The sequence below is a fragment of the Coregonus lavaretus genome (assembly GCF_964263955.1).
Source record: "Coregonus lavaretus genome assembly, contig: HAP1_SCAFFOLD_429, whole genome shotgun sequence".
Classification (NCBI taxonomy): Eukaryota; Metazoa; Chordata; class Actinopteri; order Salmoniformes; family Salmonidae; genus Coregonus; species Coregonus lavaretus.
In genome coordinates, this window is record NW_028162438.1 from 169,191 (window position 1) to 188,496 (window position 19,306).

A 19,306-nucleotide genomic window follows, 5' to 3' on the forward strand; every position below is an offset into this window, starting at 1 on the left:
AATGCGTTAAAGACAACTGAGAACGTGGGGAAAAAACTAGCTCCAACTGGGAAAATTTGTTTTGAACAGTCATTCAACTCGGAATTAGAATTAGGAAAATCTGGCATCATGCAGTCACGATTTTTCCCACTCTGAACTCGTTTTTCCCCGACTTCCCAGTTGTTTTGAATGCAACATCAATCCTGCTAAATTGTTTCCCTATATCGTACATTTGTAGCGTTATTGCATTGGTTGATACTCTCTGAATTATAAACAAACTATCTAACTAGCTAGTAAAACCATTCAGAAGTCCTGACACCAAAGCTGACACTACTAACTAGTTAGCTAACCGCGGTGGCTAAATATCTAGCCATGCTCCGTGCCAAATGTTCAGTTAGCTGCATGCCAAGTTACCAAAGCCACTATCCCTCTCCATGCCATCTGTCTGTTCTTCAGGTTTGCAGACATCGATCCAGACACAGGGATTCAGGAAGTAGCCTGTTGGGACGTCAGAGGGGACTCCTACCCTGTCCAGATCTTATTGGATGATAAGAGTGGAATCCAGGGCTCGTGCGTCTTCTTCAAGGAGAGGAAAAACGTCACCCCAATCATCCGCACCACCGACCTGACGCCATGTCTAACGTTAGAGGACGCCTACAAAAGGTGGGGAGAAACTGGGTGAAGATTAATCTGTGTGGAGGGGGGGGGGATAAACTGTCTGAAGATTTAAGATATCTCTAAGACATTCATATCCAGCTGGTCCCAATTCCTCCACCTCTCCTTGGCCTTAACCCTTCAGTGTAGGTTTGGGGCGGTATCCAGATTTTCAGACCGTTTCTGTACCATACTGGGGTATACGGTATTACTGGAAGTGCACACAAAGGGTGCTATTTGACACACAAAACAATTTAGGCAACTGGGATCTTGATCCAGGAGGGGATTGAATGCCTCTAGTCTGGGTACCAGGCAACAGGAGGGGATTGAATGCCTCTAGTCTGGGTACCAGGCAACAGGGGGGGATTGAATGCCTCTAGTCTGGGTACCAGGCAACAGGGGGGGATGAATGCCTCTAGTCTGGGTACCAGGCAACAGGAGGGGATTGAATGCCTCTAGTCTGGGTACCAGGCAACAGGAGGGGATTGAATGCCTCTAGTCTGGGTACCAGGCAACAGGAGGGGATTGAATGCCTCTAGTCTGGGTACCAGGCAACAGGAGGGGATTGAATGCCTCTAGTCTGGGTACCAGGCAACAGGAGGGGATTGAATGCCTCTAGGCTGGGTACCATGCAACAGGAGGGGATTGAATGCCTCTAGTCTGGGTACCAGGCAACAGGAGGGGATTGAATGCCTCTAGTCTGGGTACCAGGCAACAGGGGGGGATTGAATGCCTCTAGTCTGGGCACCAGGCAACAGGAGGGGATTGAATGCCTCTAGTCTGGGTACCAGGCAACAGGGGGGGATGAATGCCTCTAGTCTGGGTACCAGGCAACAGGGGGGGATTGAATGCCTCTAGTCTGGGCACCAGGCAACAGGGGGGATTGAATGCCTCTAGTCTGGGCACCAGGCAACAGGAGGGGATTGAATGCCTCTAGTCTGGGTACCAGGCAACAGGAGGGGATTGAATGCCTCTAGTCTGGGCACCAGGCAACAGGGGGGATTGAATGCCTCTAGTCTGGGCACCAGGCAACAGGAGGGGATTGAATGCCTCTAGTCTGGGTACCAGGCAACAGGGGGGGATTGAATGCCTCTAGTCTGGGTACCAGTCTCTTTAGCTAACATTCCACTCCTTGTCATTGCCAAAGAGACTGGCTTCTGGCTTCAATGTTTGCAGATCTGTAAGGTGGAAGCAATATGGTAGAGCTGGGATGATAAACTAAAAATGATCGACACCGACAATCACCCAACACTTATTGCAGGCATTTGGCTGATATCGTTCATTACGATAAGTAGCCAATACTAGAGAAATGTCAAGTTTGAAATGAAATAAGTTTGCTAATGTGGGTGATTGTTAATGGGACAATTGATCATCAAACTAGTAGTAGTAGTTTAAAGGATAAGAAATACACAAAAAATGGTGCACATGAATGTTCTAAACTGTGGTGCACATGAATGTTCTAAACTGTGGTGCACATGAATGTTCTAAACTGTGGTGCACATGAATGTTCTAAACTGTGGTGCACATGAATGTTCTAAACTGTGGTGCACATGAATGTTCTAAACTGTGGTGCACATGAATGTTCTAAACTTGTAATTCTATTTATAGTCGCATCAATTTAGGTAATTTATCGCAGTATGGATTTTTGTCCATAACACCCATCTCTACAATATGGGGGAAGCTCCTCTACTCCACTGCTTACCTATCCAGACCCTTCAGTCCTCTACTGCTTATCTATCCAGACCCTTCAGTCCTCTACTCCACTGCTTACCTATCCAGACCCTTCAGTCCTCTACTCTACTGCTTACCTATCCAGACCCTTCAGTCCTCTACTGCTTACCTATCCAGACCCTTCAGTCCTCTACTCTACTGCTTACCTATCCAGACCCTTCAGTCCTCTACTCTACTGCTTACCTATCCAGACCCTTCAGTCCTCTACTCTACTGCTTACCTATCCAGACCCTTCAGTCCTCTACTCTACTGCTTACCTATCCAGACCCTTCAGTCCTCTACTCTACTGCTTACCTATCCAGACCCTTCAGTCCTCTACTGCTTACCTATCCAGACCCTTCAGACCTCTACTGCTTACCTATCCAGACTCTTCAGTCCTCCACTGCTTACCTATCCAGACCCTTCAGTCCTCTACTCTACTGCTTACCTATCCAGACCCTTCAGTCCTCTACTCTACTGCTTACCTATCCAGACCCTTCAGTCCTCTACTCTACTGCTTACCTATCCAGACCCTTCAGTCCTCTACTGCCTACCTATCCAGACCCTTCAGTCCTCTACTCCACTGCTTACCTATCCAGACCCTTCAGTCCTCTACTCCACTGCTTACCTATCCAGACCCTTCAGTCCTCTACTCTACTGCTTACCTATCCAGACCCTTCAGTCCTCTACTCTACTGCTTTCCTATCCAGACCCTTCAGTCCTCTACTCTACTGCTTACCTATCCAGACCCTTCAGTCCTCTACTCTACTGCTTACCTATCCAGACCCTTCAGTCCTCTACTCTACTGCTTACCTATCCAGACCCTTCAGTCCTCTACTCTACTGCTTACCTATCCAGACCCTTCAGTCCTCTACTCTACTGCTTACCTATCCAGACCCTTCAGTCCTCTACTCTACTGCTTACCTATCCAGACCCTTCAGTCCTCTACTCTACTGCTTACCTATCCAGACCCTTCAGTCCTCTACTGCTTACCTATCCAGACCCTTCAGTCCTCTACTCTACTGCTTACCTATCCAGACCCTTCAGTCCTCTACTGCTTACCTATCCAGACCCTTCAGTCCTCTACTCTACTGCTTACCTATCCAGACCCTTCAGTCCTCTACTCCACTGCTTACCTATCCAGACCCTTCAGTCCTCTACTCTACTGCTTACCTATCCAGACCCTTCAGTCCTCTACACTACTGCTTACCTATCCAGACCCTTCAGTCCTCTACTCCACTGCTTACCTATCCAGACCCTTCAGTCCTCTACTCCACTGCTTACCTATCCAGACCCTTCAGTCCTCTACTCCACTGCTTACCTATCCAGACCCTTCAGTCCTCTACTCCACTGCTTACCTATCCAGACCCTTCAGTCCTCTACTGCTTACCTATCCAGACCCTTCAGTCCTCTACTCTACTGCTTACCTATCCAGACCCTTCAGTCCTCTACTCTACTGCTTACCTATCCAGACCCTTCAGTCCTCTACTCTACTGCTTACCTATCCAGACCCTTCAGTCCTCTACTCTACTGCTTACCTATCCAGACCCTTCAGTCCTCTACTCTACTGCTTACCTATCCAGACCCTTCAGTCCTCTACTGCTTACCTATCCAGACCCTTCAGTCCTCTACTCTACTGCTTACCTATTCAGACCCTTCAGTCCTCTACTCCACTGCTTACCTATCCAGACCCTTCAGTCCTCTACTGCTTACCTATCCAGACCCTTCAGTCCTCTACTCTACTGCTTACCTATCCAGACCCTTCAGTCCTCTACTCTACTGCTTACCTATCCAGACCCTTCAGTCCTCTACTCCACTGCTTACCTATCCAGACCCTTCAGTCCTCTACTCTACTGCTTACCTATCCAGACCCTTCAGTCCTCTACACTACTGCGTACCTATCCAGACCCTTCAGTCCTCTACTCCACTGCTTACCTATCCAGACCCTTCAGTCCTCTACTCCACTGCTTACCTATCCAGACCCTTCAGTCCTCTACTGCTTACCTATCCAGACCCTTCAGTCCTCTACTCTACTGCTTACCTATCCAGACCCTTCAGTCCTCTACTCTACTGCTTACCTATCCAGACCCTTCAGTCCTCTACTCTACTGCTTACCTATCCAGACCCTTCAGTCCTCTACTCTACTGCTTACCTATCCAGACCCTTCAGTCCTCTACTCTACTGCTTACCTATCCAGACCCTTCAGTCCTCTACTGCCTACCTATCCAGACCCTTCAGTCCTCTACTCCACTGCTTACCTATCCAGACCCTTCAGTCCTCTACTCCACTGCTTACCTATCCAGACCCTTCAGTCCTCTACTCTACTGCTTACCTATCCAGACCCTTCAGTCCTCTACTCTACTGCTTACCTATCCAGACCCTTCAGTCCTCTACTCTACTGCTTACCTATCCAGACCCTTCAGTCCTCTACTCTACTGCTTACCTATCCAGACCCTTCAGTCCTCTACTCTACTGCTTACCTATCCAGACCCTTCAGTCCTCTACTCTACTGCTTACCTATCCAGACCCTTCAGTCCTCTACTCTACTGCTTACCTATCCAGACCCTTCAGTCCTCTACTCTACTGCTTACCTATCCAGACCCTTCAGTCCTCTACTCTACTGCTTACCTATCCAGACCCTTCAGTCCTCTACTGCTTACCTATCCAGACCCTTCAGTCCTCTACTCTACTGCTTACCTATCCAGACCCTTCAGTCCTCTACTGCTTACCTATCCAGACCCTTCAGTCCTCTACTCTACTGCTTACCTATCCAGACCCTTCAGTCCTCTACTCCACTGCTTACCTATCCAGACCCTTCAGTCCTCTACTCTACTGCTTACCTATCCAGACCCTTCAGTCCTCTACTCCACTGCTTACCTATCCAGACCCTTCAGTCCTCTACTCCACTGCTTACCTATCCAGACCCTTCAGTCCTCTACTCTACTGCTTACCTATCCAGACCCTTCAGTCCTCTACTCTACTGCTTACCTATCCAGACCCTTCAGTCCTCTACTCTACTGCTTACCTATCCAGACCCTTCAGTCCTCTACTCTACTGCTTACCTATCCAGACCCTTCAGTCCTCTACTCTACTGCTTACCTATCCAGACCCTTCAGTCCTCTACTCTACTGCTTACCTATCCAGACCCTTCAGTCCTCTACTCTACTGCTTACCTATCCAGACCCTTCAGTCCTCTACTCTACTGCTTACCTATCCAGACCCTTCAGTCCTCTACTCTACTGCTTACCTATCCAGACCCTTCAGTCCTCTACTGCTTACCTATCCAGACCCTTCAGTCCTCTACTCTACTGCTTACCTATCCAGACCCTTCAGTCCTCTACTGCTTACCTATCCAGACCCTTCAGTCCTCTACTCTACTGCTTACCTATCCAGACCCTTCAGTCCTCTACTCCACTGCTTACCTATCCAGACCCTTCAGTCCTCTACTCTACTGCTTACCTATCCAGACCCTTCAGTCCTCTACACTACTGCTTACCTATCCAGACCCTTCAGTCCTCTACTCCACTGCTTACCTATCCAGACCCTTCAGTCCTCTACTCCACTGCTTACCTATCCAGACCCTTCAGTCCTCTACTCCACTGCTTACCTATCCAGACCCTTCAGTCCTCTACTCCACTGCTTACCTATCCAGACCCTTCAGTCCTCTACTGCTTACCTATCCAGACCCTTCAGTCCTCTACTCTACTGCTTACCTATCCAGACCCTTCAGTCCTCTACTCTACTGCTTACCTATCCAGACCCTTCAGTCCTCTACTCTACTGCTTACCTATCCAGACCCTTCAGTCCTCTACTCTACTGCTTACCTATCCAGACCCTTCAGTCCTCTACTCTACTGCTTACCTATCCAGACCCTTCAGTCCTCTACTGCTTACCTATCCAGACCCTTCAGTCCTCTACTCTACTGCTTACCTATTCAGACCCTTCAGTCCTCTACTCCACTGCTTACCTATCCAGACCCTTCAGTCCTCTACTGCTTACCTATCCAGACCCTTCAGTCCTCTACTCTACTGCTTACCTATCCAGACCCTTCAGTCCTCTACTCTACTGCTTACCTATCCAGACCCTTCAGTCCTCTACTCCACTGCTTACCTATCCAGACCCTTCAGTCCTCTACTCTACTGCTTACCTATCCAGACCCTTCAGTCCTCTACACTACTGCGTACCTATCCAGACCCTTCAGTCCTCTACTCCACTGCTTACCTATCCAGACCCTTCAGTCCTCTACTCCACTGCTTACCTATCCAGACCCTTCAGTCCTCTACTGCTTACCTATCCAGACCCTTCAGTCCTCTACTCTACTGCTTACCTATCCAGACCCTTCAGTCCTCTACTCTACTGCTTACCTATCCAGACCCTTCAGTCCTCTACTCTACTGCTTACCTATCCAGACCCTTCAGTCCTCTACTCTACTGCTTACCTATCCAGACCCTTCAGTCCTCTACTCTACTGCTTACCTATCCAGACCCTTCAGTCCTCTACTGCCTACCTATCCAGACCCTTCAGTCCTCTACTCCACTGCTTACCTATCCAGACCCTTCAGTCCTCTACTCCACTGCTTACCTATCCAGACCCTTCAGTCCTCTACTCTACTGCTTACCTATCCAGACCCTTCAGTCCTCTACTCTACTGCTTACCTATCCAGACCCTTCAGTCCTCTCCTCTACTGCTTACCTATCCAGACCCTTCAGTCCTCTACTCTACTGCTTACCTATCCAGACCCTTCAGTCCTCTACTCTACTGCTTACCTATCCAGACCCTTCAGTCCTCTACTCTACTGCTTACCTATCCAGACCCTTCAGTCCTCTACTCTACTGCTTACCTATCCAGACCCTTCAGTCCTCTACTCTACTGCTTACCTATCCAGACCCTTCAGTCCTCTACTCTACTGCTTACCTATCCAGACCCTTCAGTCCTCTACTGCTTACCTATCCAGACCCTTCAGTCCTCTACTCTACTGCTTACCTATCCAGACCCTTCAGTCCTCTACTGCTTACCTATCCAGACCCTTCAGTCCTCTACTCTACTGCTTACCTATCCAGACCCTTCAGTCCTCTACTCCACTGCTTACCTATCCAGACCCTTCAGTCCTCTACTCTACTGCTTACCTATCCAGACCCTTCAGTCCTCTACACTACTGCTTACCTATCCAGACCCTTCAGTCCTCTACTCCACTGCTTACCTATCCAGACCCTTCAGTCCTCTACTCCACTGCTTACCTATCCAGACCCTTCAGTCCTCTACTCCACTGCTTACCTATCCAGACCCTTCAGTCCTCTACTCCACTGCTTACCTATCCAGACCCTTCAGTCCTCTACTGCTTACCTATCCAGACCCTTCAGTCCTCTACTCTACTGCTTACCTATCCAGACCCTTCAGTCCTCTACTCTACTGCTTACCTATCCAGACCCTTCAGTCCTCTACTCTACTGCTTACCTATCCAGACCCTTCAGTCCTCTACTCTACTGCTTACCTATCCAGACCCTTCAGTCCTCTACTCTACTGCTTACCTATCCAGACCCTTCAGTCCTCTACTGCTTACCTATCCAGACCCTTCAGTCCTCTACTCTACTGCTTACCTATTCAGACCCTTCAGTCCTCTACTCCACTGCTTACCTATCCAGACCCTTCAGTCCTCTACTGCTTACCTATCCAGACCCTTCAGTCCTCTACTCTACTGCTTACCTATCCAGACCCTTCAGTCCTCTACTCTACTGCTTACCTATCCAGACCCTTCAGTCCTCTACTCCACTGCTTACCTATCCAGACCCTTCAGTCCTCTACTCTACTGCTTACCTATCCAGACCCTTCAGTCCTCTACACTACTGCGTACCTATCCAGACCCTTCAGTCCTCTACTCCACTGCTTACCTATCCAGACCCTTCAGTCCTCTACTCCACTGCTTACCTATCCAGACCCTTCAGTCCTCTACTGCTTACCTATCCAGACCCTTCAGTCCTCTACTCTACTGCTTACCTATCCAGACCCTTCAGTCCTCTACTCTACTGCTTACCTATCCAGACCCTTCAGTCCTCTACTCTACTGCTTACCTATCCAGACCCTTCAGTCCTCTACTCTACTGCTTACCTATCCAGACCCTTCAGTCCTCTACTCTACTGCTTACCTATCCAGACCCTTCAGTCCTCTACTGCTTACCTATCCAGACCCTTCAGTCCTCTACTCTACTGCTTACCTATTCAGACCCTTCAGTCCTCTACTCCACTGCTTACCTATCCAGACCCTTCAGTCCTCTACTCCACTGCTTACCTATCCAGACCCTTCAGTCCTCTACTGCTTACCTATCCAGACCCTTCAGTCCTCTACTGCTTACCTATCCAGACCCTTCAGTCCTCTACTCTACTGCTTACCTATCCAGACCCTTCAGTCCTCTACTCTACTGCTTACCTATCCAGACCCTTCAGTCCTCTACTCTACTGCTTACCTATCCAGACCCTTCAGTCCTCTACTCTACTGCTTACCTATCCAGACCCTTCAGTCCTCTACTCTACTGCTTACCTATCCAGACCCTTCAGTCCTCTACTGCTTACCTATCCAGACCCTTCAGTCCTCTACTCTACTGCTTACCTATCCAGACCCTTCAGTCCTCTACTCCACTGCTTACCTATTGAGACCCTGTAGAGATGCTAACATCAAGGGGGAGAGATGGGGAGTGAAATGGGAGGGGCCGACTACAGACAGTCAAAGCACCAAATGGAAACTTCTCCTCCAGGTAGAATCAATCCACAACTTGTCATGAACTGGTCAGGTAGATCTTAACTAAGGATGGTCCTAAAACAACCCCTAACCCATGATAACCTCTCCTCCTCTCCTCCAGGTGGGGTAGGAAGCTGGTAATGGTGGCCTCCCAGAGGGTAAGGTCCTAAAACAACCCCTAACCCATGATAACCTCTCCTCCTCTCCTCCAGGTGGGGTAGGAAGCTGGTAATGGTGGCCTCCCAGAGGGTAAGGTCCTAAAACAACCCCTAACCCATGATAACCTCTCTCCTCTCCTCCAGGTGGGGTAGGAAGCTGGTAATGGTGGCCTCCCATGATAACCTCTCTCCTCTCCTCCAGGTGGGGTAGGAAGCTGGTAATGGTGGCCTCCCATGATAACCTCTCTCCTCTCCTCCAGGTGGGGTAGGAAGCTGGTAATGGTGGCCTCCCATGATAACCTCTCCTCCTCTCCTCCAGGTGGGGTAGGAAGCTGGTAATGGTGGCCTCCCAGAGGGTAAGGTTCAGGGTGTTGATAGGTGACGGAGGCGACCCGGACGTGAAGCTGACTGACCACTCCTACTGTATCCTGGAGAGGCTGGGGAGGGCCCGCTGGCAGGGAGAGTTACAGAGAGACCTGCACTCCTGCTCATTCAAGTAGGTGGCTAGACAGGAAACTCTTTAGTACTATATACCACTATAGTCTGCTCTGATTGGTCAGGACTCAGTCCACTATGTAATAAGCTGTGTTGTGATTGGTGCAGGACGGACCCGAGGAGGATGCACTACATGAGGAAGTCTCTGAAGCAGAATGATCTGATCACCATGCAGTCTCATGTCATCAGACTGGCCAGCGGAGCACAGCAACACTCCATACTACTGCTGCTCAAACGCTTCCACATAGACCGGTCAGAACCCTCACTCACTCACCAAACGCTTCCACATAGACCGGTCAGAACCCTCACTCACTCACCAAACGCTTCCACATAGACCGGTCAGTGCACTCACTCACTCACCAAACGCTTCCACATAGACCGGTCAGAACCCTCACTCACTCACCAAACGCTTCCACATAGACCGGTCAGTGCACTCACTCACTCACCAAACGCTTCCACATAGACCGGTCAGAACCCTCACTCACTCACTCACTCACCAAACGCTTCCACATAGACCGGTCAGAACCCTCACTCACTCACCAAACGCTTCCACATAGACCGGTCAGTGCACTCACTCACTCACCAAACGCTTCCACATAGACCGGTCAGAACCCTCACTCACTCACCAAACGCTTCCACATAGACCGGTCAGAACCCTCACTCACTCACCAAACGCTTCCACATAGACCGGTCAGAACCCTCACTCACTCACCAAACGCTTCCACATAGACCGGTCAGAACCCTCACTCACTCACCAAACGCTTCCACATAGACCGGTCAGAACCCTCACTCACTCACCAAACACTTCCACATAGACCGGTCAGTACAATCACTCACTCACTCACCAAACGCTTCCACATAGACCGGTCAGTACAATCACTCACTCACTCACCAAACGCTTCCACATAGACTGGTCAGTACAATCACTCACTCACCAAACGCTTCCACATAGACCGGTCAGTACAATCACTCACTCACTCACCAAACGCTTCCACATAGACCGGTCAGTGCACTCACTCACTCACCAAACGCTTCCACATAGACCGGTCAGTGCACTCACTCACTCACCAAACGCTTCCACATAGACCGGTCAGAACAATCACTCACTCACCAAACGCTTCCACATAGACCGGTCAGTACACTCACTCACTCACCAAACGCTTCCACATAGACCGGTCAGAACCCTCACTCACTCACCAAACGCTTCCACATAGACCGGTCAGTACAATCACTCACTCACCAAACCCTTCCACATAGACCGGTCAGTTCACTCACTCACCAAACGCTTCCACATAGACCGGTCAGAACCCTCACTCACTCACCAAACGCTTCCACATAGACCGGTCAGAACCCTCACTCACTCACCAAACGCTTCCACATAGACCGGTCAGTGCACTCACTCACTCACCAAACGCTTCCACATAGACCGGTCAGTACAATCACTCACTCACCAAACGCTTCCACATAGACCGGTCAGTACAATCACTCACTCACTCACCAAACGCTTCCACATAGACCGGTCAGTATACTCACTCACTCACTCACCAAACGCTTCCACATAGACCAGTCAGAACACTCACTCACTCACCAAACGCTTCCACATAGACCGGTCAGAACACTCACTCACTCACCAAACGCTTCCACATAGACCGGTCAGAACAATCACTCACTCACCAAACGCTTCCACATAGACCAGTCAGAACACCCACTCACCACTTACGAACCTTACCCAACGATGCAGAGTTTAAATATAATAGTACAAAATAAAAGAATGGCGCTATATACAGGAAGTACCAGTACCAGATCAATATGGAGCTATATACAGGAAGTACCCGTACCAGATCAATATGGAGCTATATACAGGGAGTACCAGTACCAGATCAATATGGCGCTATATACAGGGAGTACCAGTACCAGATCAATATGGAGCTATATACAGGAAGTACCAGTACCAGATCAATATGGCACCATATACAGGGAGTACCAGTACCAGATCAATGTGCTGCTATATACAGGGAGTACCAGTACCAGATCAATATGGCGCCATATACAGGGAGTACCAGTACCAGATCAATGTGCTGCTATATACAGGGAGTACCAGTACCAGATCAATATGGCGCTATATACAGGAAGTACCAGTACCAGATCAATATGGAGCTATATACAGGAAGTACCAGTACCAGATCAATATGGAGCTATATACAGGAAGTACCAGTACCAGATCAATATGGCGCTATATACAGGGAGTACCAGTACCAGATCAATATGGAGCTATATACAGGAAGTACCAGTACCAGATCAATATGGCGCCATACACAGGGAGTACCAGTACCAGATCAATGTGCTGCTATATACAGGGAGTACCAGTACCAGATCAATATGGCGCTATATACAGGGAGTACCAGTACCAGATCAATGTGGAGCTATATACAGGGAGTACAGGTACCAGATCAATGTGGATCTATATACAGGGAGTACCAGTACCAGATTAATGTGCTGCTATATACAGGGAGTACCAGTACCAGATCAATGTGGAGCTATATACAGGGAGTACCAGTACCAGATCAATGTGGAGCTATATACAGGGAGTACCAGTACCAGATCAATGTGGAGCTATATACAGGGAGTACCAGTACCAGATCAATGTGCTGCTATATACAGGAAGTACCAGATCAATGTGGAGCTATATACAGGGAGTACCAGTACCAGATCAATGTGCTGCTATATACAGGAAGTACCAGTACCAGATCAATGTGCTGCTATATACAGGAAGTACCAGATCAATGTGCTGCTATATACAGGGAGTACCAGTACCAGATCAATATGGAGCTATATACAGGGAGTACCAGTACCAGATCAATATGGAGCTATATACAGGGAGTACCAGATCAATGTGGAGCTATATACAGGGAGTACCAGTACCAGATCAATGTGCAGCTATATACAGGAAGTACCAGTACCAGATCAATGTGCTGCTATATACAGGGAGTACCAGTACCAGATCAATGTGGAGCTATATACAGGGAGTACCAGTACCAGATCAATGTGGAGCTATATACAGGAAGTACCAGTACCAGATCAATATGGAGCTATATACAGGAAGTACCAGTACCAGATCAATATGGAGCTATATACAGGGAGTACCAGTACCAGATCAATGTGCTGCTATATACAGGGAGTACCAGATCAATGTGCTGCTATATACAGGGAGTACCAGTACCAGATCAATGTGGAGCTATATACAGGAAGTACCAGTACCAGATCAATATGGAGCTATATACAGGGAGTACCAGTACCAGATCAATATGGAGCTATATACAGGGAGTACCAGTACCAGATCAATGTGCTGCTATATACAGGGAGTACCAGTACCAGATCAATGTGCTGCTATATACAGGAAGTACCAGTACCAGATCAATGTGCTGCTATATACAGGGAGTACCAGTACCAGATCCATGTGCTGCTACAGTGCTATGAAAAAGTATTTGCCCCCTTTCTAATTTTCTCTACTTTTGCATATTTGTGATACTAAATGTTATCAGATCTTCAACCAAAACCTAATATTAGATCAAGGGAACATAAGTGAACAAATAACCCAACAATTACATATTTTATTTAATTTATTTCATAAACAAAGTTATGCAACACCCAATTCCCCTGTGTGAAAAAGTAATTGCCCCCTTACACTCAATAATTGGTTGTGCCACCTTTAGCTGCAATGACTCCAACCAAATGCTTCCTGTAGTTGTTGATCAGTCTCACGTCGCTGTGGAGGAATTTTGGCCCACTCTTCCATGCAGAACTGCTTTAACTCAGTGACGTGTGGGTTTTCAAGCATGAACTGCTCGTTTCAAGTCCTGCCACAACATCTCAATTGGGATTAGGTTTGGACTTTGACTAGGCCATTCCAAAACTTCCAATTTGTTGCTTTTTAGCAATTTTCATGTAGACTTGATTGTGTGTTTTGGATCATTGTCTTGCTGCATGACCCAGCTGCGCTTCAGCTTCAGCTCACAGACGGATGGTCTGACATTCTCCTGTAGAATTCTCTGATACAGAGCAGAATTCATGGTTCCTTCTATTAAGGCAAGTCGTCCAGGTCCTGAGGCAGCAAAGCATCCCCAAACCATCACACCACCACCACCATGCTTGACCTTTGGTATGATGTTCTTACTGTGGAATGCAGTGTTTGGGTTTCGCCAGGCATAATGGGACCCATCTCGTCCAAAAAGTTGACTCAAATTTGCCAAAAAGCACCTGGATGATCATCAAGACTCTTGAAAGAACGTTCTATGGACAGATAGTATAATTTTTTGGACGACATGGTTCCAGTAATGCCTGGCGAAAACCAGACACTGCATTCCACAGTAAGAACATCATACCAAAGGTCAAGCGTGGTGGTGGTGGTGTGATGGTTTGGGGATGCTTTGCTGCTACATGAAGGCAGGGTAAAGGAGTCATCAGGATATATAATAATAATAAGAGTAAATTAAAGAACAGAGTAGCAGCAGCATATGATGTATGTGTGTGGGATATTGTTTTGTGTGGGAGTGTCAATGTAGTGTGTGTGTGTGTGTGTGTATATATAGTATTGTGAGTGTGCATAGGGTCAATGCAAGATAGAGTCAGTGCATATAGTTCAGGTACCATTCATTTACTATTTAGCAGTCTGGCTATTTATCAGTCTTATGGCTTCGGGGTAGAAGCTGTCTCGGAGCCTGTCGGTCCAAGAGCCGATGCTCCGGTACCGTCTTCCGGACGATAGCAGAGTGAACAGTCTATGACTAGGGTGGCTGGAGTCTTTGGCAGTTTTTCGGGTCTTCCTCTGACACCGCCTGGTATAGAGGTCCTGGATGGCAGGGAGCTCGGCCCCAGTGATGTACTGGGCTCTCCGCACCACCCTTTGTAGCGCTTTGCGGTCAAGGGCGGTGCATTTGCCTCACTCTCACTCACTCACTCTCTCTCTCTCTCTCCCTCTCTCTCTCCCTCTCTCTCTCTCTCTCTCTCTCTCTCTCTCTCTCTCTCTCTCTGTCTCTGTCTCTGTCTCTGTCTCTGTCTCTGTCTCTCTCACTCTCTCTCTCTCTCTCCCTCTCTTTCTCCCTCTCTCTCCCTCTCTTTCTCCCTCTCTCTCTCTCTCGCTCTCTCTCTCTCTCTCTCTCTCTCTAGGCGTAGTAAGTATGATATCCTGATGGAGACGACCTCTAACCTCCTGTCAGAGACGTCCAACCACATGGCCTCCGTAATCACACTACGAGACCAACTGGTGAGATCAGCGTGTTCCAGTGTGTGTGTTCTTTCTGCAGTGCATCATTGAGCGGACGTATGCGTGTGTATCAGTACATGTTACATGCAGGTTAAAGCGTGTGTGTCAGTACGTGTAGTGTGTTCTCTCTGCAGTGTGTCAATGAGAGGACCTTTAAGCGTGTGTGTCAGTACATGCAAGCAGCCAAACTGGTCCAAGTGGTCATTAAACCAGTTGAACAGCTCAACCCTACAGTTGGCCCCTTCAATACCAGGAAAGGTATGTATTCTACACACTACCTTACAACCTCATATTCACACCCCTTGACTTTTTCCACATTTTGTTACGTTACAGCCTTATTCTAAAATGGATTAAATACTTTTTTCTCCCTCATCAATCTACACACAATACCCCATAATGACAAAGCGAAAACAGGTTTTTAGAAATTTTTTCACATTTTTAAGAATAAAAATCAGAAATACCTTATTTACATAAGTATTTAGACCCTTTGCTATGAGACTCGAAATTGTGCTCAGGTGCATCCTGTTTCCATTGATCATCCTTGATGTTTCTACAACTTGATTGGAGTCCACCTGTGGTACATTAAATTGATTGGACATGATTTGGAAAGGCACACACCTGTCTATATAAGGTCCCACAGTTGACAGTGCATATCAGAGCAAAAACCAAGCCATGAGGTCGAAGGAATTGTCCGTAGAGCTCAGAGACAGGATTGTGTCGTGGCACAGATATGGGGAAGAGTACCAAAAAATATCTGCAGAATTGAAGGTCCCCAAGAACACAGTGTCCTCCATCATTCTTAAATGGAAGAAGTTTGGAACCACCAAGACTCTTCCTAGAGCTGTCCGCCCGGCCAAACTGAGCAATCGGGGAAGAAGGGCCTTGGTCAGGGAGGTGACCAAGAACCTGATTGTTACTCTGGAGATGGGAGAACCTTCCAGAAGGACAACCATCTCTGCAGCACTCCACCAATCAGGCCTTTATGGTAGAGTGGCCAGACGGAAGCCACTCCTCAGTAAAAGGCACATGATAGCCGGCTTGGAGTTAACCAAAAGGCACCTAAAGACTCTCAGACCATGAGAAACAACATTCTCTGGGCTGATGAAACCAAGATTGAACTCTTTGGCCTGAATGCCAAGCGTCACGTCTGGAGAAAACCTGGCACCCTCCCTACGGTGAAGCATGGGGGTGGCAGCATCATGCTGTGCGGATGTCTTTCAGCGGCGGGGTCTGGGAGACTAGTCCGGATCGAGGGAAAGATGAACGGAGCAAAGTACAGAGATCCTTGATGAAAACCTGCTCCAGAGTGCTCAGGACCTCAGACTGGGGCGAAGGTTCACCTTCCAACAGGACAACGACCCTAAGCACACAGCCAAGACAACGCAGGATTGGCTTCGGAACAAGTCTCTGAATGTCCTTGAGTGGCCCAGCCAGAGCTTGGACTTGAACCCGATCGAACATCTCTGGAGAGACCTGAAAATAGCTGTGCAGTGACGCTCCCCATCTAACCTGACAGAGCTTGAGAGGATCTGCAGAGAAGAATGGGAGAAACTCCCCAAATACAGGTGTGCAAGCTTGTAGAGTCATACCCAAGAAGACTCGAGGCTGTAATCGCTGCCAAAGGTGCTTCGACAAAGTACTGAGTAACGGGTCTGAATAGTTATGTAAATAGATATTTCAGTTTTTTTTATTTTATACATTTGCACAAATTTCTAAAAACCTGTTTTTGCTTTGTCATTTTGAGGTCTGGTGTGTAGATTGATGAGGGGGAAAAAATGTGTTTAGATTTTTCCCCTGCTCCTGTCTCAACAGGGGAAGGGGAAAAAATACATGTCATCTCTGCACTTCAAATCAAATTTAGTTTGCCACATGCGCCGAATACAACAGGTGTAGACCTTACAGTGAAATGGTTAATTACAAGCCCTTAACCAACAATTACGTTTTAAGAAAAAATAAGTGTTAAGTAAAAAATATATAACTTACTCACTACCTGCCTCCTTGTCTGTTCTGTCTGAAACCCTGTTTCCTTACTCCCTACCTGCCTCCTTGTCTGTTCTGTCTGAAACCCTGTTTCCTTACTCCCTACCTGCCCCCTTGTCTGTTCTGTCTGAAACCCTGTTTCCTTACTCCCTACCCGTCTCCTTGTCTGTTCTGTCTGAAACCCTGTTTCCTTACTCCCTACCTGTCTCCTTGTCTGTTCTGTCTGAAACCTTGTTTCCTTACTCCCTACCTGTCTCCTTGTCTGTTCTGTCTGAAACCCTGTTTCCTTACTCCCTACCTGCCCCCTTGTCTGTTCTGTCTGAAACCCTGTTTCCTTACTCCCTACCCGTCTCCTTGTCTGTTCTGTCTGAAACCCTGTTTCCTTACTCCCTACCTGTCTCCTTGTCTGTTCTGTCTGAAACCTTGTTTCCTTACTCCCTACCTGTCTCCTTGTCTGTTCTGTCTGAAACCCTGTTTCCTTACTCCCTACCTGCCTCCTTGTCTGTTCTGTCTGAAACCCTGTTTCCTTACTCCCTACCCGTCTCCTTGTCTGTTCTGTCTGAAATCCTGTTTCCTTACTCCCTACCCGTCTTCTTTCCTCTATTGATAGTTGAGTCCGCCCTGTTCCCTAACCCCCTGTCTCCTCTCCTGTCGTCTCCTCTCCTCTAGGGACCAAGGTGGTGGCTCGCTGTCTGAAGCCCTGTTCCCTAACCCCCTGTCTCCTCTCCTGTCGTCTCCTCTCCTCTAGGGACCAAGGTGGTGGCTCGCTGTCTGAAGCCCTGTTCCCTAACCCCCTGTCTCCTCTCCTGTCGTCTCCTCTCCTCCTCTCCTCTAGGGACCAAGGTGGTGGCTCGCTGTCTGAAGCCCTGTTCCCTAACCCCCTGTCTCCTCTCCTGTCGTCTCCTCTCCTCCTCTCCTCTAGGGACCAAGGTGGTGGCTCGCTGTCTGAAGCCCTGTTCCCTAACCCCCTGTCTCCTCTCCTGTCGTCTCCTCTCCTCCTCTCCTCTAGGGACCAAGGTGGTGGCTCGCTGTCTGAAGCCCTGTTCCCTAACCCCCTGTCTCCTCTCCTGTCGTCTCCTCTCCTCTAGGGACCAAGGTGGTGGCTCGCTGTCTGAAGCCCTGTTCCCTAACCCCCTGTCTCCTCTCCTGTCGTCTCCTCTCCTCCTCTCCTCTAGGGACCAAGGTGGTGGCTCGCTGTCTGAAGCCCTGTTCCCTAACCCCCTGTCTCCTCTCCTGTCGTCTCCTCTCCTCCTCTCCTCTAGGGACCAAGGTGGTGGCTCGCTGTCTGAAGCCCTGTTCCCTAACCCCCTGTCTCCTCTCCTGTCGTCTCCTCTCCTCCTCTCCTCTAGGGACCAAGGTGGTGGCTCGCTGTCTGAAGCCCTGTTCCCTAACCCCCTGTCTCCTCTCCTGTCGTCTCCTCTCCTCCTCTCCTCTAGGGACCAAGGTGGTGGCTCGCTGTCTGAAGCCCTGTTCCCTAACCCCCTGTCTCCTCTCCTGTCGTCTCCTCTCCTCTAGGGACCAAGGTGGTGGCTCGCTGTCTGAAGCCCTGTTCCCTAACCCCCTGTCTCCTCTCCTGTCGTCTCCTCTCCTCCTCTCCTCTATGGACCAAGGTGGTGGCTCGCTGTCTGAAGCCCTGTTCCCTAACCCCCTGTCTCCTCTCCTGTCGTCTCCTCTCCTCTAGGGACCAAGGTGGTGGCTCGCTGTCTGAAGCCCTGTTCCCTAACCCCCTGTCTCCTCTCCTGTCGTCTCCTCTCCTCCTCTCCTCTAGGGACCAAGGTGGTGGCTCGCTGTCTGAAGCCCTGTTCCCTAACCCCCTGTCTCCTCTCCTGTCGTCTCCTCTCCTCCTCTCCTCTAGGGACCAAGGTGGTGGCTCGCTGTCTGAAGCCCTGTTCCCTAACCCCCTGTCTCCTCTCCTGTCGTCTCCTCTCCTCCTCTCCTCCAGGGACCAAGGTGGTGGCTCGCTGTCTGAAGCCCTGTTCCCTAACCCCCTGTCTCCTCTCCTGTCGTCTCCTCTCCTCCTCTCCTCTAGGGACCAAGGTGGTGGCTCGCTGTCTGAAGCCCTGTTCCCTAACCCCCTGTCTCCTCTCCTGTCGTCTCCTCTCCTCCTCTCCTCTAGGGACCAAGGTGGTGGCTCGCTGTCTGAAGCCCTGTTCCCTAACCCCCTGTCTCCTCTCCTGTCGTCTCCTCTCCTCTAGGGACCAAGGTGGTGGCTCGCTGTCTGAAGCCCTGTTCCCTAACCCCCTGTCTCCTCTCCTGTCGTCTCCTCTCCTCCTCTCCTCTAGGGACCAAGGTGGTGGCTCGCTGTCTGAAGCCCTGTTCCCTAACCCCCTGTCTC

The 19,306-nt window shown here is 49.1% G+C and overlaps 1 protein-coding gene across 1 annotated transcript in view; it reads left to right on the plus strand.

Annotated features, from left to right (window-relative positions):
• The window catches only part of LOC311119257 (general transcription factor 3C polypeptide 1-like), a 78,467-nt gene that overhangs the window by 813 nt on the left and 58,348 nt on the right, over window positions 1-19,306 (plus strand). Inside the window, exons 2-6 of the mRNA XM_084193978.1 lie at window positions 436-642; window positions 9,553-9,729; window positions 9,837-9,980; window positions 14,895-14,991; window positions 15,126-15,249. Coding sequence (XP_084050104.1) covers window positions 436-642; window positions 9,553-9,729; window positions 9,837-9,980; window positions 14,895-14,991; window positions 15,126-15,249 — 749 coding nt within the window. The remainder of the gene's footprint in view (window positions 1-435; window positions 643-9,552; window positions 9,730-9,836; window positions 9,981-14,894; window positions 14,992-15,125; window positions 15,250-19,306) is intronic.